Below are 27,642 nucleotides of genomic sequence, written 5' to 3' on the forward strand. Positions count from 1 at the left end.
ATATGTGTAGGTGGGAAAAGGTTGAATTGTATAAAAGAGACTCGGACTAGAGGAAGGAAACAATTAAATTGAGAATAAAAGGGTCTGCAATTGGGATAATATAAGCCACACCCACAAACATACTTATAGTAAACTCTAGACGTTTGTGACAAAAACTACCCTATACTTAGTAAACGATTTAAAGACTAGAACTTAGACTATGTTTGCAGGTCATCTTTAAACAGCAACAACATCATTGAGGGGAGCTGTATAAGCTGTTATTTTCGTGATGTTTAATTTTCGCGAATTTTGCGAATCAAAGTTGGAGCAACTTTGTGTTTCGATGCGCTTGGGCGACTTTAAAGAGTGCATTTAGGCCTCCGTTATTGTTAGCGTCGGTGTCAATCACGAGAGGGAACAGTGGTGCAGAGACTCCAACTCTCCCGTTTTCGACGGGAGATCTCCCGCCGAAAATCCATTTTTGCAAAATCTCCCGTTCTCCCGCTTGAGATTTAATTTCTCCCGCCCTGGCTCTTTGTCTCCCGTTGGAAAGGATTTCTCACTTATTTCTATCGTATGTTGAAAAAAAATAAGCCTTAGATAGCACCAGAGAGCATCTAGAACCCTGGGAATTTCGCGCTTCGCACACATCAACTTGGAATCTCCCGTTTGCTAGGGGTTTCAGGCGGGAGAATCTCCAGATCAGAAGTTGCTTTGGGTTGGAGTCTCTGGTGGTGTCAATTCGCGAAGACTCATCTCGTAAAATGTGGGCCTATGTTATATAGGCCTAGGCCTATGATAGCCTATGACCTCTATTTTTTTTAACGAAAATATTTCTACGCGAAAATACCAATGTAAACAGAGTACTATCAATATTATTGTACTGGTATAAAGAGAGTGTTCGGCTTATGAGTTTTGAAGCCTGTGATTGGTCAAAACCACAGAGGTCTACACAGAGAGTGTGGAGAATTCTTTGGTCAAAACAGGTCCTGCACTGTTCGGAGAGCTATATCGTTACTAAAGTTCCCTCATACGCAGTGCCTATAATTGTTCACTAGCCATATTACTCATATTACGTAGGCCTATTGGCTTGCTTTCATTACTATACGTCTGAGCGTACAGGCTACAGTAATCCTACGATGAGTAACAACAACTGATCAGGGTAACAATATGGCGTCCGAATTAGCAGCTGTCCACATCCCTTTGCTCCACACTCTCTTTGTACAAATGCATGTCAGAACCTTGCTCTGCACTGTTTGGAATGATTAAGATCTATTAAAATTTCTAATAGGTACACTTGTGATTATTTCATGATAAAAATGAGTCATTTCATACGAAAATGTTTCAATTGAAATCAATTGAAATATATATTCAAATAATATAATGGCGAAGGCTCGTCTGCTAAGTCTGCGCATGATCAACATAAGAAAGGGGGATTACCCAACCGTGGAAGTGTTGATGGTCGTACGTCGTGGGTGTGCCTTCCTCCTACAGATTACTAGTAACAACCACAGAAGTAAGAGTTCTGTGGTAACAACACAACCGTAACAGCTGGCAGGCAGTACCGTACAACCGTATGAAGACATTCTGGCTCCACATTCCGATCACCAGAAGCTGATCAAGGCAAGGGTGTTTTTATGGGGAGTATTCAGGAGGAACCCAACCAAGTACCATTACCAGTGCACTGGACAGTGAAGGTCAGTATTAACACTAACAGTAATAACACACAGCCCTGTCGCTGTACACAAGCAAGTACCACAAGTGTCGCATCGCGACAGGCCGTGGCCCGTGCTTCGTTCGCACGGCGTCTGGTCGGTCGGGCATGCAGGTCAGCTAACAGCTAACACTACAGCTAGCTAGCTGAGCTGAGTAGGCCTGTTGAGTACTGTAATACCATATACGTCACAAACGACATCGTACTGCTGTTTTTGCCGCAGCAGTTGTATTGAATGCCGCTTTAAGAAGACTGACAACAGGGCCTGGCTGATGGTTCACACAAAATTATTTCGTTGTTCGTTCAGTCACTTTGAAATTATGCCAGGATATGGTGGCTGTGCTGTGTGTGCCTTCAATATTAAATTACTTAATATTCTATTTTCAACAATCAAGAATGACACTATTGTCACTAATAATAGTTTTGAGACTTTTTCATACATAGGCATTTATAAGCAAAATACAATAGGAACAACATATTTTTTGGGGGTAAATTTTGATAACATTCAGATTCTCAATTTGAGGTTGATTCTGAAAATAGATGAAATTGAAAAGAGAAACTAAACCATGATTTTAATTCATTTGATCTTAACTTTAAAGTTCAACCAACTTAGATAGACGGTCCACATGCTCGCTGATGATGCCATTACAGTGCACTCCCTATAATGAACATGGCTATAAAATAATGAAATTCCGGCTGCAATGAAACAAAAATCCAGGACGCAAAATTATCAGCTCTGTGTTTTGTTATTGTGTATTTGTTTGGTTCTACCGAAATTTCGGTATAAAGAAAGAAACTGAAGGTCCCGAGGACTTCAATATAAGGGGAGTCAACTGTTCAGTGTATCTAGTTTATGATCTACTCAGATGTTGCATTAAGATACTACAAGATCTTGCCATATATGCGATGGCAACATAACAACGTGGCGAATGTTTGGGGGGGGGGGGGGGGGGCTTTCAGTATGTCTGTAACAAGTTGAGGGAAATAATGTGGAGTTCTCTTTCTTAACATCATTGTACCAATCTGCACTGATGTCACAAACTGTAAATTGTAGTCATCTCATCCAGCGATGGCAGCTCTGAAAATTTAAAAGAATCATGGCTTATTTTGAATGGATTGTCCAATTTTCCTCAAACTTTCACTAATGTGTTCTACTAACTATTGTTGTATATGGGCCATTCTCCGATAAAGCGTGCAAAACTGCGATTTTCGTGTCGCCAGCATGTTTATACAGTTTAAATCGATATTTTGTCCCTCAGAAATCTATTTTTTTGCTTAAATTCATCTGAGAGGTCGGACCTGTAAAATGAATACCAATAAAGCTATTGGGACGTCCGCGATAATATTAGAAATACGATCCGAAGTTTGATGTAACCCTAAAAACCCCATGTCGCCAGGACAGGAAGTGTTCATATAACAAGTTGTTACTTGTTAACATATCATTCAGATTGAATCTTTTGTACCTCATTACATTGCCCCTCGAGTGCCTGAATGAAAAATAATAGTACATAACAATATGATGTTTTGATATTTTTCTAAGAGATAATTTATATCATGTCGCCAAATCGCAGTCAGATACGTTACCCTTTTTTCAGACTCTTGAGAGAAGATCAAAGAAATGCCGCATGGCAGTGTAATTTCATGTGTTAAACAAAATCAACCTAACGCATACATGGAACCATGATTTATTCATTGAATCTCTTGTTACAAAATAAATATACTGATCCGAAGCCGCGGAAGCCTCATGTTACGATAAGCTGACATCAGATACGTTACTTAAACTTTGATTCATTTAGAAAAAAGTATGCTGTAAATAAAAACAAAGCTCAGATACTTTTGAATACTTAAGGCAATGATTAATCACACAACAAAATTTTTTTGAGAAAATGAATATTTTAGTAAATAATAGTATGAGAACGGTAACGGCACGTCAGATACGTTGCCATCAAAAGTGTCAGATACGTTACCAACAAAATAAAAGGTTATCCGCGCCGCGCTTTTGCGCGCGGATTTAACCGGTTTTACAACGGGCTCTCTTGTTATGACTTGCTAAAAGGATAGTTCTAAGAGGAATTAGGAGTTTATTTGAAGAAAATCGGTTTTGAAGTGGCCGATATGTCCAATATAAAGTAAAAGAATAAGTTTCAAACAAAATGTGGTGCTGATGGCTCATCTCCTTTTATTTGTACATCGTTCTTGTACTTTATTTTGGACATCTCAATCACTTCGGGGCCGTTTTCATGAAGTAAATACTTAATTCTTCATAGAGTTATATGTTGTAAAGTATTTCGTGTAAGTGGATTTCGATTATCTTGCAAAAGGTTAAAACCTATACTCATCTAAACCAGAAATGTACTATCACTTATTGTGGCATTTACAAAAATTGCCGTCAGACATGTTACAAATTCATTTTCTTTCTGCTTTGTTGTGTTTGTGTGTGTGCCTGAGTGCGTGTTATGTTCCACAATAACATAGAAAGACTTTAGAGGCTGAGTTTTGGTACCCACCTTTTTTTTTCAACCTCACGGCAAACGCAAAAACATGAACGGTCTACCTTTCATTATTACCTTTCATTATAATGTTGCATCTTATTTACATAAAATGGGGTTAGTATTATGGTTAAAGTCAAGATCACTCCCTTCGTTGCAGGTTTATGTTCTGAAAATATCGATAGGATTTGATGTCTAACAATTTCTAACGTTTTGCATCAGGTTTTTGAATCATATGTTTGAGTGATCGGGGTTTGATATAAATTGGTAGTTTATTATGTCAATAAACATAAATACTTTGTCAGATACGTTACCATCGCTTATTGGTTCTTCAGACCTAATTTATTACAGACAGGAAAAAAGGAATTTGAATTTATATTTATCACTTGCTTATATCTTTTCCAATTTCATTCTTACCGTCTTACGTGTATCATAATAACAAAATTTCGGAACTATATCAGAAAAGAAGCATAGTGGAATTGTGCCTGCTTGACTCGTATTTTACGTAAATCTCAAAGTTTTATGGAAGAATGATGTAATCTTCTATCGATGATGAGAACATTTTTTTACGTTTAGAAGTGCGGTGTTTTAACGAAAATAATCATATTGTGATGTTCTTACAAATTAAAATGAATATATTGGCATGATTGGTGTTGGGTTTAAAATTGTATACAAACGGAACGTCTGATGCGTCAGATACGTTACCACACACCGTTCTTCTTTCGATCCGAAATGTATTTAATCTGACAGAGATGTTACCTGGCATTTACTACTTATGAGAGGTATAATACTTGTTCATAAAGTTGCATGTACATAATCAATGAGATTATTGTTGTAATTCAAATGCAGGTAAAAAGTTAGATTAGGGAAACATATTTCAAGCCAAAATATGTACATGTTCTTGATTTTTATTTAGCCTTCATTTTATAGATTACGATCATTCTTATTACAGATTAGATCAAAGCTGACTCCAAAATGTTTCCACGACGCTTGTAGATGTTTAAGCTTGTAATTTTACATTATCATTGCCATTTTAAAGCAAGAAATAGGCAAACAATCAACAGTTTTGTGATGCTACCTCTGGTAACGTATCTGATATTTGGTTTTGATAATAGTGATTATGCAAAAAAAAAGGACTCTACGTTTGGAAATGTTTCTAGGAAAAGTATGGGCTCTCAAAAATCACCCATTGATTGTTTTGTATTCCTAAGGGATTGAAGTTTCTGAAATGGTGAAAAATAAATGAAATCTCTGATGTTGATTTTTTGTCATTTCTACAACGGTAATTGCACGCTTTATCGGAGAATGGCCCATATACTCAATCCACACACTGGATGAACCTGTCCTTTGACACCAATTTCAGAATAAATACCAATACAGATGAGCTTCTACTCCAATGATATTTTTACTGTTTCTAAAACACTATGGCTCCATTTTCTTTTTTGTCTTCAGTATGAATCCATGTACTTTCTCAAGTACTGTAACAACTAGCCCGACCAGACGCTGTGCGAAGCACGATTTATACAGTGACTGGGCTGTGTATAGTTATGTAGTAAACAACATGAAAACTCTGTAAACTAATGGGTTTTTGTCTTCATTTTCCCTCAGTCATGACTCGCAAAGAGAAGATCAAAGAGATTGACAAGGAGCTGGAAAAGACTCTAGAATTATGTCTTTCAGCTGGACTAGACAGAAATGAAATCAAAGCCTGTGCGGAACCACTACTTACCATGCAGGCCAAGTGGAAGCGTCAAGAGCAGTTCAAGTTTTGGCTTCTTGTCTCCATAGTAGTGTCAGTCTGTGCAGTCATGTATCAGTGTCAGGCAACGTCAGAATTCATTTCGGCCATAGCTAAACTTGGAATGGTGAAGCTGGTATGTTTTTTTGTTTGTCTGTTTTTTGTCTTGTTTCCTTTTTTTTTCAAATCGAAATATTATTAAGTTGAAATCCTGCATTATAAAATCCTTCCATATTTTCTATCCCATCCTGACTGGCATATAGCATCATTGTCTATCTTCTCTCAAATTCGTTTCCCCTTTCCTGATCTTGTATATCATATGAACTTGCAACCAGTCTATCATTGATACGAGGAGAAAAATAAAACCCTTATTCTCACCAGTAGTCCTAAAAAAAGAAAATCACACTCTACATTTCATGCAGACAGCAGAACATTTTCAGTAAATGACTACATTTTGTTAGCACTTTGAGACTTTTATAGAGCGTACTTGTGATTATAAACTAATGTTATACCTCTGAATAGATAGGAGTAAATGGATGGATAAATGGCCAGGCAGATGTGTACAGCATGTGACAATTTGCATGAAATTATTTGTCTTACAATTTTTCTCTGATATTATTCATACAATCAATCCAAGTTCCTCACATATTTCCTAAAGAAACATAATTCTATCTGGAAGCTGTTTACATTTGTCTGTTTTGCATACAAGTATAAGGCTAATCTATATACAGTATACACTTGGTGTATCTATGAAATACAAGTACATTGTATTAGAATGCTGAAGGCAAATACTGTACATGTATTTAGAATTTTGAGCTTTGAACAGAGCTAGATATTTTGTAAATATGTTATCCCTCATTTTACAGTATCTACATCTGCTATTAGATCATGAATTGAAGTAGCTAATGTAGCAGATTACCATACTAATTAGTGAAACCAACAATCATCACACTACGTGGCTCCAGGTGGATAGTGTTTGACATCCTAGAACTTTATCTACCACTGACTGTTTCAATAGAAATAGATAAACTCAAACCTTAGATACCATATGTCCCCCCCCCCCCCAAAAAAAAAAAAAAAAAAAAATACAATGGGACCCTCCAATGATATCTTTAAAAATATTGAATCAATCTAAATATAAATTCAAGGTATGAAACTATAACTCATTGCCCACATCTTACAGAAAACCCCATTCGATTTGCTTCAGTGGTCAAAGACAAATGAGGAATTTTGTAGAGGATGTTGGGGAATCTCTTCCCTCCAAGTTCTGTCTAATGTATTCACACATTAGATCATCAAAGTGCTAAACTTGGAAGAATGAAACTCATGACATGCTTTACAACAATCCACATTTCTCTTTGACCACTTAACCAAATCAAATGGGGATTTCTGCAAAATAGAGCTAAAATGTTTAATTTTAAGACCTTGAAGTAGCATTTATAGACAATTTAATCATATTGGGTGTTATAAATGCAAAAATCTGATTGTAATTTTTTTGTGTGTGGACATTTGCAGTATGTTCCAAAAAAATTGCAATCAGATTTTCAAATTGATAACACCCACTATGATTGACCTGTCTAAGTGCTACTTCAGGGTCTTGAAATATAACATCTTAGCTCTATTTTGCGGAAAACCCCATTCAATTTGGTTAAGCTGTCACAAAGAAATGTGAATTGTTGTAAAGCATGCCATGAGCCTGATTCTTCCAAGTTCAGCACTTAGATGATCTTGTGTGCGAATACAATTGACAGAACTTGGAGGGAAGAGATTCCCGACATCCTCCACAAAATTCCTCATTTGTCTTTGACCACTGAAGCAAATCGCATGGGGTTTTCTGTAAGATGTAGGCAATGAGTTATAGTTTCATACCCTGAATTCGTATTTAGTTTGATTCAATATTTTTAAAGATATTGCGGAGGGTCCCGTTGTAATTTTTTTTGGACATACTGTATATCTGTCTTTATTAAGGTACTGCCATACTGGGATTGGACAGGACTCCACCAGCAGGAATGCATCTTTTATAATCCATATGAAGCTGGCAATGAAATCACTGCAGAAGACTGTGAAGTAAGAAAATGTAAACCTGCTAAATGTCTCAGAAGTAAAACAACTTTAACAAGTGTAATAAATGAACCAAGTGTATCAAGATTTGTTTTAAAGTGTCAACAAGAAATGCAGTCTGTATTGTGTGTTTTAATGCATTCCCATGTCTTTTACGCAGGAGTCAATTATTCTTTTCCTGTCCCTCATTTATATTTGTATTTATGAAGACTAAAATGGAGATTGTCGATCATTACCAGAGCTGTGGGGTCTCCCTGATTCTACAAGATGCTCCCAAAAAACTTTGATGTTTCTGTCTTTTGCATTAAGAGAATATGAAGAATCCCAGAGTCTTTTACTATATGTGAAAAAAAAACAAGTACGTGTACCTTTCCGATTGATCTGTGAACTGTGGAGGTATCCCTGCATTTTGTGTTACTGCAGAATTTGGTAAACCCTCCAGATTGGACCTTGGTTTTACCTGAAAGTTGTATCATATTCCTGTGTCATTCAGTAGTTTATGACCTCCAAAGTACTTCATGCAGATATTGGAGAGCCCGTAGTAGCAACTTTGCCATAACCAGCATTAGTACATTGTATCTTTATTTTTTCTGTAGTAACCACAATTGTTATTAGAGTGATTTAATGAAATTTCCAGTCAAAACTTCAAAACTTCAAAACTACCAGTACATTAACTGTAAGAAATGTAAAGTACTTCATTATATCCCATCGTTAATGTAAGTGGTTTCCAGGCATCTCTCTGTAAGGCATACAATGTAGTAGATAAGGATAAGTGAGTCTGCTGCTATTATATCAAGATAATGCCACATGGACATTGCATGTTAAAGGTCAATTAAAGGTGACGCATCAACTGATTTCTGTTAGAAACTGCCATATCCTATTGTAACCAAGTATCTCCTCTTGAAAATAGTTTATAAGTGAAAAGGATCATACTTATCATGTATTCATGTTGTATAAGGCAGCAGATGAAAAATCATAAATGAAGAATGACCTTTCCATCCACACTAACCTACCTCAGTCTTATTCTGACAGCCCCTGAAAGGATTAGAAGTGATCAGCAGAATTCACTCAGTGGACCAAGATGTCATGGCAGAGGACTTCCTTTACTCAGCAGTCCCCATCATCATCACTGATGCCACACAAGACTGGAAGGCTGTCAAGGACCAGGATTTTAACTTCCAGTTCCTTAAAGATGTAGGCTTGAGAATCTCTACACAGGATTGGTTTCACATTAAAGTAACCTGTAGAGTATCTGCTTCTATAACAAGCTGAGATCATGATTCATTTTCATAGGCAGGAACCTCTTTTCAGACAAATGTCATTTGTATCCAAATGCAACATTTTTGATAAGACTCTATGTCTGATGTATATTAACTTTTACAACAAGACAGATATTGTCGAGCAAATTGTTAACCGATCTCATATACTTCAGAGCACAATCCAGGCCCGTAGCCAGGATTTTTCAAGGGGGGGTGCGGTCACTAAAAAAACGGACCTTCGGTACCAATACCAATGATGACACACACACACACACACACACACACACGCTATTATATATATATTTTTTTTTTCTTCTTCTTCTTTGGACGACCGAACTACAAAAGTTGTATAAGAATTTGCGCGCGAAGCGCGCCGCAAGTTGTGAATTTTGACTGTTTTAATGACGTTTTAAAGTCTCGAGGAAATTTGTATTTTTGTCTGTTGCATGCAATCGCGTTACGGTATTTCATCTAGGAAATAGTAAAAACTCATTTTGCCAGGAAGTTGCAAAGTTTAATTGTGTTCGAGACTCTGCGCGCGTAGCGCGCCGCAAAATTGAGAATAGTGATTTTCCTGGTGTTTTAACTTTTATTTTTTCTATTGTATACCCGCGTTAGCAGGCCTGAAGCCTGATATGCGAGTTTGTCAAAAACGAAAATAAATAAGAAAATTTTTAAAACAAAATGAATTGTAAATGTGAACCATTTATATTTTGCCTCCTTGTGGTAGGATATTTCCAGCATTTCCGAACTTTCAAATAATCATTTTAGATTAATAATATTAAAGGTAGTAGATCCGATTCGCAAACATCTCCAATATCAGTCAAATGTCATATTAACCATCATGCTAAGAAGGTTTTCTTTGTGAAATTTGGAGGTCAGTGAAATTCAAAAATTAAACATCCGTTAGCCATTGGAAGAAGTTGAGTGCAAATTCAGACCTCAGGCTTAGTGCTCAGATGTTTTCCTATTTGATTTGATCTGTCTTACTGTGCACACTAAGATACATACTGGAATGGTTATTTCTTATCTATTAAATTATAGTAGGTTATTTGGTTACTAGCTGTCTCTGGGCATTTTCGAATTGGGCTGCAAACAGTGGCGTATCTAGGGAAAACGGCGCCCGGGGCAAGCACGAAAATTGCGCCCCTAATTTCTGAAAAAAAGTGTTCAACCCCTACCCCATCCCGGTAGGGACTTTAAACAAAGTCCGCATGATGCTTTTTCAAGCACTTAAAAGGGATCTTTTTGAGGGTGATTTAAATGTAATGAATTTTGATAGATTTTGGCGAGCGAGCGCAGCGAGCGAGCCGAAAATTTTTGTATTTCAGCTTACAAAACATGGAATTTTTGTCATTTTTTGCTTACCAAATCTTACAATTCTAATCAAGATATAGTGACAGCCTTATAGATATCGATTTATACCAAAAGAACTGAGGACTTAAAAAAGTACTCTAAATTAGTGCGCGCGAGTGTGCTGAAATTTGTAAATGTCCTCGTCATCATCACGTATTGTTCTTATATTTTTTTTTATATGAATTTTGGCGAGCGAGCGCAGCGAGCGAGCCGAAAATTTTTGTATTTCAGCTTACAAAACATGGAATTCTTGTCATTTTTTGCTTATTAAATCTCACAATTATAGTGACGACCTTATAGATAACGATTTATACCAACAAACTGAGGACTTGAAAAAATACTCTAAATTAGTACGAGCGAGTGAGCCGAAATTTGTATATTTCTGCGTCATCATTACGTTTTTTTTTTCTTATCTTTTTTTGATTTTTTTCTTGCGCCCCCCTTCCCCGTATGTTCGAAACCGTTGGCGTCCTCTTTTGATCCAATCGGCGATCGCTTCAGAACGAATGAAATTGCAGTCACTGCTCCGTGTAACATTTTTCCTGCTAAATATAAAATGACATGAGTGAACACAATAGACATTATCATTTTGTCCGCGTCATCGTCACGTTTTGTTCTTATCTTCTTCTCTTTTTTTTAAACAAATTTTGGCGAGCGAGCGCAGCGAGCGAGCAGAAAATTTTTGTATTTCAGCTTACAAATCATGAAACTCTTGTCATTTTTTGCTTATTAAATCTTACAATTCTAATCAAAATATAGTGACGGCCTTATAGATAACGATTTATACCAACAAACTGAGGACTTGAAAAAATACTCTAAATTAGTACGAGCGAGTGAGCCAAAATTTGTATATTTCCGCGTCATCATTACGTTTTGTTCTTATCTTGTTTGATTTGTTGTTTTTTTGCGCCCCCCCCCCCCGTATGTTCGAAACCGTTGACGCCCTCTTTTGATCCAATGGGCGATCGCTTCAGAAGGAATGAAATTGCAGCCGCTGCTCCGTGAAACATTTTGCCTGCTAAATATAAAATGACATGTGTGAACACAATAGAGACTGCCATTTTGTCATCATCACGTTTTGTTCTTACCTTCTTTTTTATACAAATTTTGGCGAGCGAGCGCAGCGAGCGAGCCGAAAATTTTTGTATTTCAGCTCACAGAACATAGAAAGTTTGTGTGAACACAATAAACATTGTCGTTTTGTCCGCGTCATCATCATGTTTTGTTTTTATCTTGTTTGATTTGGTTTTCTGCCCCCCCCCCCCCTTACCATTCTCCCTCCCCCTTCCGGGCGAGTTTTTTTTTTCTTCTTCTTCTTCTTCTTCTTCGTTTTTTTTTTCTTCTTCTTCGTTTTTTTTTTTTCCGTTTTTTTTTGCGCCCCCAAGGAGTGGCGCCCGGGGCACGTGCCCCCCTTGCCCCCCCCCCCCCCTAGATACGCCACTGGCTGCAAAGAGATCCACTACCTTTAAGTTAGAAGAGAGATAAGTAAATAATGATAAAATAAACAAACAAAAAAGAATGAGTTTCTTTTGTAATACTATCTGACAAACTTTTTACTTTACCATTTTACTTCATAGCTCAGCACTTTCCATTCTCTCTCATACCCTCTTACTCATTACATTTAAATGAAATACAACTAAAATGAGTTTGCGTGCCTGCATAATACTCTTTGGAAATTATAAGTGAAAATTTTTTTAGGTTTTGGCTCACTTTAAAATGAGAACCAATAGAACTGTCACAACATGAGAAAATGTATAAGTAATAATCAACACTACATTTCCGAATTTGGCCTGCAAAGAAATCCGCTACCTGTCAGTTAGAAAAGAGATTAGTAAATAATGATAAAATAAAAAAGAAAGAAAAGAATGAGTTTCTACCGCTGTATCCAGAACAGAGCCTGAAACGGTGCAGGCTCAAGAAATCGTTTGTACTATAATACGTCTTGAAGTACTGTGTGATACTGTTGACTCAGACTTCTACAAAGCTGTAAGTGAGAATTGTAATCCAATCCGACTCATTTTGTCTCTCCTGATCGTTCGTAAGAAATGCTAATTCATGACCACCTTTTTCACAATTTGATTGGAGCATGCATTCATAATGGAAAATAGTTGACATAATAATCTATCCCCAGGCATTATCATGCCAACATGTACTTATATACATGTACTATATCTTTGTGAGACGTAGATATAAAATGTCTCAGGTTTGCGATTATAGTTATAATTTCGAGGAAATTTCTTTAATTCTTATCATAATAAAAACATTATACGTAAACTTGAGGCTATTAGATTTTCATCCACTTACCTCTGTTCCTGTGAAAAAATGCAAGTGTCAACCGCAATGTCATCCACGAATCGCACGTACTCGGGCGGCCAGTGGGAAAAAAACACCGGTCACACGCGCCAAGGGCCATGGCATGCAGTGCCAATATAATAATAGCTCGCACAAATTGATACATAACATTTGTGTTTGTGTGCATGGGGACGATCCGATGGTTCATACAACAAAAGGGTTTCGTACAATTATTTTTAACATTGTTAAACGTACTCTTCCACATTTACGTAGCATAATAATGTGTCTTTATATTTATTTGGATTGTTATCTTGAGAATTGCTAAAAACCGTTATTATGAAAAAGTGGACCTTTCAGAATTTGGGGGGGTGCGTACGCACCCGACGCACCCCCCCTGGCTACGGGCCTGCAATCTTCATACATAGTCATACACTGCAGCACAGGAAAACAAGAGCAGTAAGTTCCAACCCTATGCCAATTCGGACAGTCTGTTTCAAATTACCAGCTAAATCTTTCCCCTGCACCTTCCTTGTGGACCATTATCACAACATTCAATGTTAATCTGCTAAAGACTAGTAAATCAAAAAGGTAAGCATCTCCACAATATGCTAGTGAAGACATCCTGCTTACTGTAAACTTAGATTATGATATGCCATTTGCAGTTTGCTCCTTCTGTCTGAAAACTAGGGTGTCCAATGGCAACTGGAAAAAAAAAAATGTCTTATATGGATGACTGTCAAAATCATCAGATTTTGAAAGAACTTGTGACATTAATAAAAGGAAATCTTTGTAACAATATTTCATGAAAAGAACAGCTCTTTTCAATGCATTGATGTAGATCCTCAGTTCGTATTCACCAACATGACAATGATTGGTTTGTTTTGTCTTTCATTACAGTTATACCTCAAGGATCCAATCCTGTCCAACTCATCAGTGTGTTCCTTCTTCAGGCCAGAGTCCAGTCTACAGAGTCTCTTAGAAAATGCTTCATCTTTGGGAAATTTCCAGACATACTGGTAACATTGATTGATAAAATATATAATATTTTCTGTGCAAAAATGATATCACTTCCGTATAGTGTATCATTTCTGAATCCTCTAATTTTGCTCTGAACTGTATTCTTAGCATCACTTTCCCTAAGTCGCCAGTATCTTTTTTTTTCCTATTCTGTCTGTTTCTTTTTTTCTTTTTCAGCCTTATTCTTCTCATCCATCTTGCCTAAAATCCAATTCCTATGTTATCAACTGTCATATCATATCTTCTTAATCTTCACTCTAACTAATTAAAAAAAAAGAAGAAATTTGCAAGATTTTTCCTTTCTTTCCTCCGAAGGGGTAACTGTAAACTACCGTCTGCCAAGGTCTTCAGACGGTTCTACACTCGTCCCTACTTTCTGCCAGGTATGGTTGAGGCTGGATCCAGGAACTATGTCCTCATTGGGAGATTAGAAGACCCAGCCAAGCCTGTAGAGTACACTGTGAGTTAACACTCAAATACAGGATTGCTCCATAGTTACACTCTCATGATGCCATGCAAGAATTTGTATTGTTGACACCTTTTTGATATGGGAAGGATTAAAAAGTCTTACACACAGGATACACATTTAAAAAAAAAATAACCAAAACTGGGACATATTGTTCATATTATCGAAGATGTTTCTTAGTGTGAAAGGATAAAATTATTTGGCTTGTGTCAGAGAGAACAGTTTTGGGTTGTTTTTTCCCATATACACAAACATTGCAGTCAGTATATTAATACCTGCACACTGTGTTTGCTGAGCACTGAAGCATCAAACTAGTGGATTGATTTGTACTCAAAAAGGTGTGGTTACCATAGAACATGGCAGTAACTGTATCTTTTCTTTTGGTTTTTATACTGGTACAGTAAATATTGTTACAGGTATATCAGCTTTTTGTGATATACTTTTTGTTTACCATCAGTTTCATCAGTTTGACTTTTTCAGTTCTAATTCTGACTTTGCCAAACTTGACACTGTTCATTTCTGTGAGGTTTGGACCATGGGGGAGGGTTCTAGTATTATGTGAGAGAGAGTTACTGTATTTACATTTAGTCAAAATGCAGTGGTGCATGTCACAAAACCCGATTCCATCTCGGTTCAATCTATTGACTGGACCTACTCCTGCACAAGTTCAAGCTTTGTAATTATGTGTGCCAATGTGTGCTAGTGCAAAACAAAGAAGTGCTTACTGGAAAATATATGTTACATTATCCTAAGTGGCACTAGTCTGGCAATTTACGTGTAACTTGGAAATTTCCTATTGATGACAGAATTATGACCAGGTTTAATGGAAAATGGCAACTATTTAGATTTCTTTCTTTCTGAAAGATGAGGGTGCTTTCAATGAATGCGGCTGTTCACTTCCCTGTTTAGGTTCTGTTGTATGTCTAGAAATTAGACGTTGATTATGAATATTTTAGATGAACGTACAATGTAGTAAGATTGCACTAATTTTTCACAAGGTCTCTTGTGCAGCATTTTATTATAATAAATCATAAGGTGACATAATATTATGTAAGTATTGGCTCTCAATGTGTGTTTGATCAGTACCAGCATAATGCATAGCCTCAAATTGTTTACTTTGTTACAGCATTTTGATCCATACACTGACCAGATGACCTGGATCAGCCAAGTCAGAGGGAGCTTTAAAATTAAGCTGATTCCTCACAGTGTGTGCCAGGAGGAGTGCAGTGTACTAGAAGACACTCTGGAGAAGGGAGAAACTTGTGAGTACAGGGATTTTTTTTCAAGCATTCCACACAAGACATCTTTCCTCAGTATTTCTACATTTCTATAACTTTAACAGATACAGACCACAGTTTAAACTGAGCAGAGACAATCTGTTCTTTGTGTTTTGATTTCTTGATGTGTGATGTAAAAAAAAAACATGTGCAAGTGCAGATGCAGTAATAGCCAAAACCACATGATTTCTGAAATCTTGTTTAGAAGAATTTACTTTACGAGCATTTACTCTGCAAAAATCTGGAATAAGAAAAACCATAGTTTTTCAATTTACCATTCACACTGTCAGAAAAAGTAGAATTATTCCGTTCTATTTTGGGGCCTCTTTTCGTTGGTTTGTTTTTGTTTATACTTTTCATGAAAATGTGCATGCACAGGAAAAACAGGAATATAATTACAAACTTATATTCAAGTTTTTTTTTGGCATGTAGTGTGCATTCACAATTTGCAGCTGTTGTTGAGTAGAGGCCATTGATCAGTGATGTAGGCAGATGGGTAGGAGATCCCTCACAAAAGTTGGCCGTCACATGACCAAAAATTGCAATAAAACTGGCGAGATGGCGAGGGAGCATTTACATTTGCGAACAAAACAAAACAAGCAAACAAAAACAAAACAAAAAACAAAAAAACCTAAATGAATCTGCCAAGTTTAAAAGAAAAATAATTCCAGAGTAGGGGTTTTCATTCACATACTGGTAGCTACTCGGTAAAAACAGAAGAAAAAAAATATTCAAAAAAATAGAATGTGGGGGAAAAAAACTTGGGGTTGGAAGTGTAATTAATGCTCCTCTTGTGAGCAGTGTGATTTTTATCTGGCATACATTATTGTACTAATGTAATGATTACAGGAAAGCTGAATGTGTCTTCATTTTCTTCGTTCTTTCTGATGCAGTGGTGTATGTCAATGACCTGTGGCAGCTGCAGTATACTGCTGGTACATCAGAGGAGGCTGTAGCCATTAGCAGTGGGGGACTGTGGAATAACTGATTACTGCAAAATGGAACCTCGACTAATAAAAGCGAATTTCATTAGTTCACAATCAAAAATCTTTTACCTTGTGTGGACTGTAACACTGCCGATACCCCATCTACGGCGAGTCACTGCCAGTCTGAAAAAGTCTGCAGAAAACAGTCGGTGAAAGCTCAAACAAGGTAAAAGAGTTTTGAATGTGAACTAATGAAATTTACCACTCAGATGAACCTCTTCCAGGATCTAAGGAACCTCGCCTACTCTAGGCTTCTCACTTTTGACATGTATATGGCTAGGGTAAAGAATCAAGAGCCTTGAAAGTCTTTCATTTAAGTTAATGAGATAAACTGCAATGCTCCTTTCACTGATGACCTTTTGAATGCGGTGTAAATATGCCAAACATAAGATTTTCTTCTGTATTAAGCTTTAACACTTTCCATGTCTCTCTGAGGACCCACATGTGGAGTTTTTCTATTATTGTTCAAAACGTATTGTTACACCATATTGTCAACATTGCTAAAACAACTGTTCATACGTCTGCAGAATATGATTGTTTGTCTGTTTTCACTATCTGTATTTGAGAAGAATCTGTTATTTCCCTGGGTATTCTTACCTGTTCTTTTTTTTTCTATATTTTGGTGCTATGTTGCATCTGTGCTCCTAATCTGGTTCTTTCGGTTCAGAATTGGGACCTAAGCTCAACAAGCTTGCTTTTAAGGAGGTTCCATCATATTTCTTTAGCATTTATACATAGAGTCAAACTTACAAAGATTGACCACCAAGTTCTATGGCTGTATACGTTTACAATAATTTATTGTGAATACTAGCCAGATATTTTGATTCACTTTTATTTACTATATTTGATGTCTTTTACTTCTTTGAGAAATATGAAAATATTAAAATTGAATTTGTACTACATCATACATGTTTTCGGGCAAATGTAATTTGCCTTCTATATCCTTACATTGGACATGCTTAGCTGAAATTATGAAAGGAGTTTTCGTGAAGATGTAATGACCTTCCATAAGAGAGCATTTGGGTAAGAAGCCAGAGTGGCAAAACATGTTTAATGTATGTTTTCGTGTGTTGTGTTAATGCTATTGTGTGTCTAATGAATATATGTTTGGGTTATGGTGTAATGAAAAATTGGCTTCCTGGTGAAATATGGTGATGTTTTAAGTATGTTGTGAATTGAATATTAAAGAATATATCAAGGAAGTCATAAATACAGTACTAGTTTTTACTTAGATAATACATGCTCAAATAAATAAGATGATTTTTTTTTTTTTTTTAAGTCAATACAATTTAATGTTTTATTGGTCAAAATCCTGGAATAATTAGTCAATATCAATATTGCTTCATGAATGTAACACAGGCAAGCAATGACTGTTTAGGTGCATTGGTTATGTGTGAAAGAATTTTACTTATTTCAGTAAAATGTGATATTTTATTGTAACAGATATAGGATTAAAATGCCAAAATATAAAGATTTTTCTTTCTCATTCATATTGATCATTTTAGTTACTGTCAAGAATGTTTGTTACTCTTTGTCAAACAACTTTTGAAATGTTTTGTAATGCTAAATGGGTTAAACAGTGATCAAGTAGCTATACTGTCACATACATGACGAATGATTTCTCTGTACCTTTTCTTCAATGGGGGTTTTAGTTTTGTTTAACTCTTTCAGTTTTTCTATTCTTATAATAAACTCCATTGCATCAAATACCTGTAGTTTCTCTGCTGGCAATGTCCATACCATGACATCATGCATGTGTGTGTGTGTGTGTGCATACATAACATTGAATTGGAAAACACTTGTGAGCTTGGCAGACATTGTTACACCAATACATGCATTTATCTGTCAAGGTTTGTTTAGATTGCAGCAGAATATCAGACATGCAATAAACAAACAACAGAATACATAAATTTGGTACAGTGTAGATAAGAAGAAACTCAATACTGTATAATGAGAGTGGAACCGAGCAAGTTTTCTTTCGATACCCAGTATTTTATTGTACATGTGTACCTTCCAAGATCAGTCTACAAAACAAAACCCTTATACAATATTTTGATCTGTGATCGAATTACCCTCAACAATGTATGCATATATTCTCGCCATTGACCCAATAAGCCATTCTTCCACGATGAAATTAACGTATGATTTACAGAAAGAATGTGTGAAGCATTCATCAATTAATTGATGTTTGCATATAATGGAAAAGGAACTTCATCATCATGAGCATTGAGATTTAGACAAGATAATTGTGTTGTGTGTGTGCAGGTGTATGTATACAGGTAGCCAGTGAAATGCAAGTGATGATGTAGTATGCCTCACTGTTATGCATAGCAAATTTGTGATGTGTTTGTGGGTCTGCGGTTTGCTTGTGACAGCCAGTGGAGTGAGTGTAATTTCTATGACAAATAGCATTTTAGATGCATCTCTGTGGCTTTGATCTGGATCTTTGACTTTGACCTTAACTCAAATAAATCAATATAGTATAATATTTATTTCTATCTTTACCAAATAATATCACCATTGCACATTCATGGCCGTTAAGTTATTATGACTGTAGTAATGACAGTTTGGGCCAAGGTATGGCCTTTGACCACAGCCTATAAATTTAATGCCTTCAGCACCTCTCGGGGCAGGTTCATAAATTATGAATTTGTGTTCCTTTGTACATCAAATGTAACTTCACTGAAGCATTTGGCCATACATTTGACATATAGCATTGACTGCAAAGTACATTGCCAGTGGTGGATCCAGGGGGGAGCGCACCACCTCCCCCCCCCCTTTATTTTTTTGTTAAAATGAATGAAAAAAATGGAGGAGGTACGTGCCTCCCCCTTTATGGAATTCCTGAATCCGCCCCTAATTGCATTAAGGAGAGCTTAAAGGAGAAGTCCGGACGATTTTGAATAAATTTCACCAAAATATACATAAATCAAGGACCATAATAACTGAGTTTCATAGAAATATACCCTCCCAACTTGTCACAATCGATTTTTAGCATCACTAATTTTGAATCTTAACTGTTCGATTTCTGTACACCGGCGAGAAAGATCACGTGACGGCGTGACGTATTAGCCCCACATTGCTTTTTGTTTGGAGCATCAGCTGGCTCGGGAAGCCCTGCTTGAGCAAAGGCGATACGGGCCGAGCAAGCGGTAGCGTACCGCGTGGTTCCAACCACGCAGCGGATGCACGCAGCATGATCTATTGCTTCGCTTAAAAAATGCCGATGTGTCAAGTGTTTGGGTGTTCTAATAAACCAGGCGATGGCCAGAAGAAGAGTTTTTTTTACCATTCCGAACCCAGAAAATGAGCGGGAAAGGTGCACAAGGTGGCTCTCCAATACGAGTTTGTCGTCAAAACTTACAAATACTACTCGATGCAGCCTCGTCATATTCCCCATCGGCGGCGTAACTGCGACCAGCAGCCCCATACGCATAGCGTAATGGGGCTGCGCACTGTAGCATTCAGAATCATGACAAGATTGTATCGCGGATAAATATCAACTTAAAATTCGAAAAATTTCTTCAATATGAAGACTCACAAGTAAAGTTGAAGTATTGACAACAGGCTTCGGGCAATGCTTGGTTCTGCCAATAGTCCCTTTCTGTTCGAATTAATTACTTAATTTGACTCGGTCGAGAAAAACCTGGGAGAGCTACACTGAATTGACGGCCAGCGGTCTCGGACAAGAGAGGCAATAATTCTGAAATTGACAGACTGATTTCAGATTGTTCACACTCAGAAGTAGAAAAAAACGATCGCGGATTGTGATAGCTTTTGGCAGCAGCAGACGTAAATACATGCCTGAGCAGCCTGATCACTCTGATGGCAACAATAGCCAATGAATTGTAAATGATGGGGTGGACACTAAGGCCGCGTTCATGCGAATTTCGTAGCCAGAATCACAAACATGAATCATGATTCAAAACGGCGTTTCAAATCACGGTCTCAGCGGAAGAGCGTTCATGCGGGCTTTCGCAATGCTGATTCTGGCTCAGCTCATCCTTTGCCATTGCGCAGCGCACTGCGCAGTTTGACCTTGTCTCTGCAACTCGAGCCAGACCTCCTTATTTCAACTGTACAGGCCTTACATTTTTTTTTATTTCGGTGAATACTTTCCGATAAGCTGTGGCATTCAGGCTCTGCCCACAGATCGAGGAACAGATCGAGGAATAATCATAATTTTTCGTCTCTCCAATTGTTTCCCTTGGTAGACACAGCGCTGCAACCATTACTTTTATCAACTCAATCGGAGAGTAATTACATGTATTATTATATTAAACAGTTAACGTTAGATACGAGCATAGAATCGGTGTACTTGGTACCCAAACACACGATTCATAAGACGTACACAAGCGCGCGAACAGAAGTAGAAGCTGTGGGATACCCCATGAGACACGCATGCGCACAGCGCACAATGACGTCATAGAATCATGATTGAAATCACGGTTGCGTTCATGCGGTTTCTACGATCGTGATTCTGGCGGAATCATGATTCAAAACGCCCTTTTTTCCGCGTTTCAGATCGGCGTTTTGAAACGCGTTTAAATGGAAAAATCGCATGAACGCAACGCAACTAAACACGTTTAGCGACTAAACGTGTTTAGAAACGCAATTCTAGTTTCGCATGAACGCAGCCTAATAAGTACGGCAGCATTACAATACATAAATATTGCAATTAAATGAAAACGTTATAGCATTGCGACTATTTTACATTAATTTTTGACGGATATTATATAGATATATACCGAAGATAATCTGAATAAAGAAATACAGCATTTGGCAACAGCACTCCTAAATCGGTGTACGGTCTCCTGCGGTAGCGCCAACAAGGCACACCGAGGCAGGCATGCAGACACCGCACACAGTCAGCAGTGCAATGGGAGATCGATGCATAGCTGGGCTTCGCTCGCGGTGCTCTCAGCTGAGGAAACTGCGCCTGATACGTCACGCGCAATGCATCCTGGGACAGATAGTACGAAGGCCTGCTCGCGACGGATTCGAACATGAAGAATTACCTTATTTTAAAAAAAAAAAATAGTAAATGTATCTGATGGTCTTTTCTAGTCGGGAAAAGGGTACGTTTGAAATAGGTTCATGAAATATTGTTCTTTACACAGGAAACGGCTGATAATCGTCCGGACTTCCCCTTTAAAACATTGGATAACGCTCTACAAAGTACATGTACAATGAGTGTTGAATTACTGACCAACATCATAGCATTATCTACAAAATAGACGTTAACAATTGCCTCTTTGCTTCAATAAGATGACGCTTGATGCCATAGCGGCATTCAGACTATCTACACCAAGAGACATGGGAACATACACCATCTTTCCACCACTCTTCTCACACAATTCTCTTGCTTCTAAACTGAGACCTTGTGTCTCACCACCAATGACCAGGGCACTGCTTCCCACTGCCCAGTTCACATCAAAATAAGGAGCAGTTCTCAATCCTGGCCCAAGATCTCCACTACTGCTTTGTGGCCACCTGTCATGGTTGTTGTCATGGCTACATGGTGGTTCACCCTTCCTCCAGTGTCCTGTGTAGGTTTGATTTGATGGACCATTACTGTCTGCAGTGTTTGAATCATGCTGCATGTAGCAGTTTGCAATGTGAACTCTGGTGTCTGGTGTCAAGTAGTTTGGAAGACTGCTCCATGGGATGCTTGAGATGATTGGGATTCTGAAATGTGCACCAGCTCCAGAGCGAAGTACCTTTGGCTCCCAGACATCCACACACCCTAGCCATAAAAAGACAATACATGTTGTTTCACTTTCTCAACAGGAACTCTGAGAAAGAAGGTGGGAATGGAATTAATCCTATCCTCATGGATAAAATACAGGAATACATTTATGATCACCACTTTTCCTTGTATTAAAGTAGCATTGGTAAAAAATCAACTCTAAAATCTACCACCTCCTATATGACTTTACTTTATCTATTACTACCTCACTTTATACAACTTTAATTTGTCAATGTCAAGTTTACAATATCACAGAACTAACCAAGAAGCTATGCCTAATCAAAATCACAGTTTTGCAGTCTTTTGGCATAAAAGTTTGTTCCATATGATTTGGTTGGACACCCGGAAGTCTTTGTCTAATGTCTACTCACAAATCTTTTAAACCATCCCTTCCCAGGCTAATTGCACAGCCTTCTTCAATTACCACAGAATCAAAATATCTTCCTACAACTGTAGATGGTGAAGCTTAATGTATCAATTACAAGGTTCAAGAAGCCTGCTCCTCCCAGAATTTAAACCCCTGTCCAGATTTAGCTTGCTATGCATTTTTGTCAGTGTTTGGTGACATCCCCCCCCCCCCACCCCCAAACAACCTACAGGCTATCTTTAGAACTGATAGAGCAATTCAGCTCTACAGTCCTGTGAAAAAAAAAATAATAATAATCATGATACGATTAAGATTAGGAAGATTAGGCAAAGCTGGGTGAATTAACACTCAAGTTTTATTACATGCCAATAGGAAAAGCTGCTCAGAGGTGAAAAAGTGTTACTGTTTACCCTCAGAAGCTCATTTCTCACTGGCTTTCTTACTCTTTGGGGCTATCCTCATTCCCTTTTCTACCAATTTGTATTCTTAGTCTTGAGCAAATCTGTTCTATAGACGCTTATATTGTTACTCACTTTCAATATCACAATTCTACACCTGATACTAATCTCCATGCATGATGTAACACTGAAACATTTATAAGATAAACAGTCAATAGAGATCATGCAGGTTTTTAACCCAAGCACCCCCTCATCTTCAAGGTGAGACAGGAAATTAATAATGGGTATATATAAAATACATAAAGACAATATAACTGTGTACCAATACTTGTTAACCTAGTGTTCTGTGGTCTGTTCCCATTCTTAGCCCCACCTTTTGTGACTAAGCAACTTTACTGTGGTGACAACCCAATCAAATTGACCTGCCAGATGGTCTTAGATTAATGCCTTGGTAAGACCACTTTCCCAAAGGGCAGTGAGAACAGAAATGGGCCTGAGCTCTGGAAAAAGGGAAAAAAAATTGATGGGACTGGGGAGATTGGGAGGGGGAGGGAATCTCTCCACTTGAAGTTGCTGGCAAAAGCTAAGAAAGCCAATGAGAATGGGCTTTTGTTGTCTACCACAGTGCAAGGATGAAGAGTAAAATACAACACCAATGAATCAGCAGCAAACTTCCAGTGGAATTATTTTCCCCAGACAGACTACAAGGATTGATATGAGCACAACTAAAAACCAACAAATATAGAAGTCAGGCAATCTTGTGAAGGTTACTGGTCACCTTTTGTCAGCAAGACTTTGATGCAAGCTGCAGCCGCCGCAGAGCGAATGATTGTCCCAAGATTGCCAGGGTCCCTGACGTTATCACAAATGAGAACTAGAGGCAGTTTCTCTTCATGCTGACCATCCAGACACAGGTGATCATAGTTTGGTTGATGAAATATCCCTGTGTAAAGAAGGATCACACACGTTAAGTAAAAAAAACAAGCAACTTTTGCAACAAGAAATTTGCATGTCACTTCTTCACAATACTTCAAGACAATGCGAAAAAGAACTTTATTTGCTGTAATCATCTCGACTGATCATAGACAACTGATGTAAAATAGGCTGATACAAAATATGACAAATATAAGAGCTGTAAAACTAGCTGCTGGTACCCTGTAGTCTCCACAATTAAACTGGGATACTGTTCATTAAAACTCACCAATAATCCCCTGTGGGGTGCCTAATTCAGACCATAATGCGATGTCTTTGTAAGAGACCTTTAATAGGTTGATCTTTGACCCTGAGATTGGAAGTCCCTCGATGGCAGACACCTGACTGAAGAAGATGGTCTCTGCCTTGGCACCTGCAGCAAGGGCATCAGAAATGAGTCGCTTTCCCTCAAGGATGACTTTTTTCTTCTGTTCCCTGAATTTCCGAGACTTGGCCAGCATCACTGCCCTCCTGCAGAGAAATGATACCGAGTGTGATTTCAAGGAAGAAATTCCAGTGGTGGATCCAGAGGGGGGTGCACTGGGCGCACGCCCCTTGTTGAAACAAAAAGAAATAACAAGAAAAAAATGGGGGGGGGGGGGGGGGCACCCCCGCCCCCATAAAATTTGTAAAAGCACCTCCCTTTTACAGAATTCCTGGATCCACCCCTGAATCCTTCCTTTGAGTTCAGGGATGAAGAAGCGTGTGTGGCATGGTCAAATCAAAAAAGCTTGGAGAAAAAAACAAGCAATAAAACCTTGGTTGTCTTAATATTGGCATTGAAGTGTTGGTTGTCATGCTCTTAGGTGTTGTGTATGTCATATGGACTCGGCTATGTATAGGCTAAGCTGCTTCCCAGCTACTGTAAGACCTACACAGCCCTGTTGCTATACACCCGTCCCCCGGTGCGATGTGATGTAGACCGATAAATCTGCCCCTCAGAGGAGCCAACCGTATTACTGACCTTACTTTTTTCTTCTTCTTCTTCTTCTTCTTCTTTTTCTTCTTAATTCTTCTTTGTTCTGGGCCCCATTTCATAAAAAGTTGATATGATAGCAACTCTTGCTGGAATAGCAATTGTCATGGCAATGACAAGAATCCAGCTGCCTGATTGGCTGTTGTTATTGGAAGTTGCCATTCCAGCAAGAGTTGCTATCCTACAACCTTTTATGAAATGGGGCCCTGGTTAGCTCTGCTTCTTTCAATAAGATGAACAGATTGTAGACTGTAAGAATCTTGTCACCTTGCAGTTTAATAACAAGATGTCATCGAACAAGAGGCAGATTTATCAATCTAGGCATAATGCAGTGCAAAGCATGGTGTCTGGTTGGGTTAACTTCTCAGGGATTCACACTACAGCAAAGATCCTACACTATGTAGGACCTATGAAGGATCTTTGATTACAGTACAATGCACTCGTGTTATAACAAACACGGTTATAACAAATTCCGGTTACATTGAAATACAGTTTGTAAGAATCCAGGTCGCAAAATTATTGGCTCTTTGTTTTTTTTATTGTTTATATACAGTTATAAGGAAATTTTGATGTATGGTAACGAAAGAAAACTGCCGGTCCCAAGGACATCGTTATAATAACTGGAGTCCACTGTACTATATCGCCATTAACTCATTGTCCATTAAGTTTGGAAGGTGAGCACCTCCCTGATTAGGCCAATTATCCACACCGCCACATCATCACGACTTGCTGTACAGCAGCAGGTACGTACGTTGTGCTAGTTAATTGTGCACAAACTCTACAAGAGACTACACAGTATACATCGTACCGTGCATATTTGTTTGTTTGTTGTTTATTGTTTATCATTAAGCTGACAAGAATCTGAGCGGCTGAGGAATGAGGCAAGTTCATCATTCACTTTGGGATTCACAGACAGACAAGACTTCACACACACTTGAGATTAAAATTAAAATCCAGTGTAAATTTAGATTATCTTGATGTAAAGATGTATTTTAAAAGTTAGTACAGTAGCACAAACAGGGGTGGATCCACTCAGTAAGGAATTCTGTAAAGGGGCGCCTTTACAAAATCAAAGGAGGGGCACACGCCCCCCCCCCCACCATTTTTTTTCTTTTTATTTCTTTTGTTTTAACAAAATAATGAGCGGACGCAAGCCCAACGCAGTGCGCCACTGAATATAAAAATTTGCATATCACAGTAGGCCTACACGATACAAACAATACAAAAGTCAAAACCATACCGGTACTTTGTTTTGTGATCATAATTACCCTAGTCGTTTATCGTCTGGTCTGGCCTTTTCATAACTTGGAACATTGTCTCTCTTGGGTGATGCACGGCTGTTATACTTATAGGAAGTTCTTTCAGCGGTCGGTAGGCGGTTGCTGTCCGCAGCTGGATTTACGTGGTACGGGTCACTACGTGACTTCTGCCGGGAAACTCTACGGGTCGCATCAATCTCACAGCCGGCGGAAGCCGCTGACGGAGTGAATGACGATGGCGAGGTAGTCTCTCGAAACCGAGATGTTCTTGTTTTACGTGGTGTTATTCCCCTCTTTATCCTCGAGAATGAGGGAGGGTTAGTATGGAGCTGAGATGTCTTCATCCGCGTCCCATTGGAGATTTTAAACAGAAGCCGTGTACGTGGATAGAGTTTACACCACCACGTGGTAAACAGACTGTGCGCGGCCATGTTCTGCTGTTCTTTTCGCATGTACAGATATTTTCGCGCATGAGGAGGGAACGGATATTTTCGCGATATGTTGTTTTCGCAGTGCTATGACATCGCGCGGCGGCTGCTGCAAGTACTGAGTACACTATTTCTTCAATAAATGCGAAATTCGCGAAAATTAAACCCGTACGAAAATAACCAGCGGTCCCGTTGCATAAAACATTTTTAGCAACCTTCAAAAATTCAGGTTGGGATTTGCCCAGCATGAATTTTTTAAGGTTGCTAACCTAAGAACGTAAAATCCGTTGCATAAAAACTCTGGTTGGGAGCTTCCAACCGGAAGTTTGTGATTTCAACCGGAAAAAAAAATCCGGTTGGAGTTGGTCCCTCTCCCATCACTTTTCTCCGATTTTGTCTCTGTGTGCAACGTTTATTTCCTGTCGTAAACTTTGTGCACATTTTATTTGACTAGGCCTAAATGGTGCACAAAGAGAGTAAGTGCAGATGTGATATTCCATTTTGTCCAATATTATTGCATTTGGATAATGAATAATTCATTCATTCATTCATTTAATTTTTTCATTCATTCACGTGAACAATAGGCCTATTTTAGTTCTATTGAAGCAAAATTTAAGTCCCCCTCTTTTCTGATCTTTTCTTCTTCTTTTTCTTTTTCTTCTTCTTCTTCTTCTTCTTCTTCTTCTTTTACGTTTTGGAGAAAATGAGAAGTAGGCCCTGTGCAAAAATCTATATAGAGACATACTGTCATGGAGGCCTATATTGCAAACATATAGACAACGCCCGCTAAAACACCGAGGGGCCGTGGTGGGTTATAATTATGTAATGTATATGTAACACAACGTATCATACAGTAAAA

The 27,642-nt window shown here is 38.1% G+C and overlaps 2 protein-coding genes across 2 annotated transcripts; one reads left to right on the forward strand and one right to left on the reverse strand.

The window, feature by feature from the left end:
- Positions 1-1,449: 1,449 nt before the first annotated feature.
- LOC140227498 (uncharacterized) lies at positions 1,450-18,105 on the forward strand. Its single transcript, XM_072307899.1, has 8 exons — positions 1,450-1,676; positions 5,791-6,056; positions 7,889-7,987; positions 9,014-9,175; positions 13,786-13,904; positions 14,221-14,365; positions 15,498-15,633; positions 16,542-18,105. The coding sequence occupies exons 2-8, from the start codon at positions 5,793-5,795 to the stop codon at positions 16,634-16,636; spliced, it is 1,020 nt and encodes a 339-aa protein (XP_072164000.1). The 5' UTR covers positions 1,450-1,676; positions 5,791-5,792; the 3' UTR covers positions 16,637-18,105.
- A 500-nt stretch (positions 18,106-18,605) lies between these two features.
- LOC140227499 (rRNA methyltransferase 3, mitochondrial-like) lies at positions 18,606-26,473 on the reverse strand. Its single transcript, XM_072307900.1, has 5 exons — positions 26,365-26,473; positions 24,350-24,591; positions 23,927-24,091; positions 21,273-22,380; positions 18,606-20,501 (listed from the first exon to the last, which is right to left on the reverse strand). The coding sequence occupies exons 2-4, from the start codon at positions 24,579-24,581 to the stop codon at positions 21,875-21,877; spliced, it is 903 nt and encodes a 300-aa protein (XP_072164001.1). The 5' UTR covers positions 24,582-24,591; positions 26,365-26,473; the 3' UTR covers positions 18,606-20,501; positions 21,273-21,874.
- Between the last annotated feature and the right edge of the window lie 1,169 nt (positions 26,474-27,642).

The sequence above is a fragment of the Diadema setosum genome, chromosome 4, assembly GCF_964275005.1.
Source record: "Diadema setosum chromosome 4, eeDiaSeto1, whole genome shotgun sequence".
Lineage (NCBI taxonomy): Eukaryota > Metazoa > Echinodermata > Echinoidea > Diadematoida > Diadematidae > Diadema > Diadema setosum.

Coding starts and splice junctions, on each gene's coding strand:
- LOC140227498 (XM_072307899.1), top strand. CDS start 5,793: ATGACTCGCAAAGAGAAGATCAAAGAGATTGACAAGGAGCTGGAAAAG. Junction 6,057..7,888: donor AACTTGGAATGGTGAAGCTG/GTATGTTTTTTT, acceptor GTCTTTATTAAG/GTACTGCCATACTGGGATTG. Junction 14,366..15,497: donor CCAAGCCTGTAGAGTACACT/GTGAGTTAACAC, acceptor ACTTTGTTACAG/CATTTTGATCCATACACTGA.
- LOC140227499 (XM_072307900.1), bottom strand. CDS start 24,581: ATGCTGGCCAAGTCTCGGAAATTCAGGGAACAGAAGAAAAAAGTCATC. Junction 24,092..24,349: donor CACCCCACAGGGGATTATTG/GTGAGTTTTAAT, acceptor TTCTTTACACAG/GGATATTTCATCAACCAAAC. Junction 22,381..23,926: donor CAAAGTCTTGCTGACAAAAG/GTGACCAGTAAC, acceptor TTTTATGGCTAG/GGTGTGTGGATGTCTGGGAG.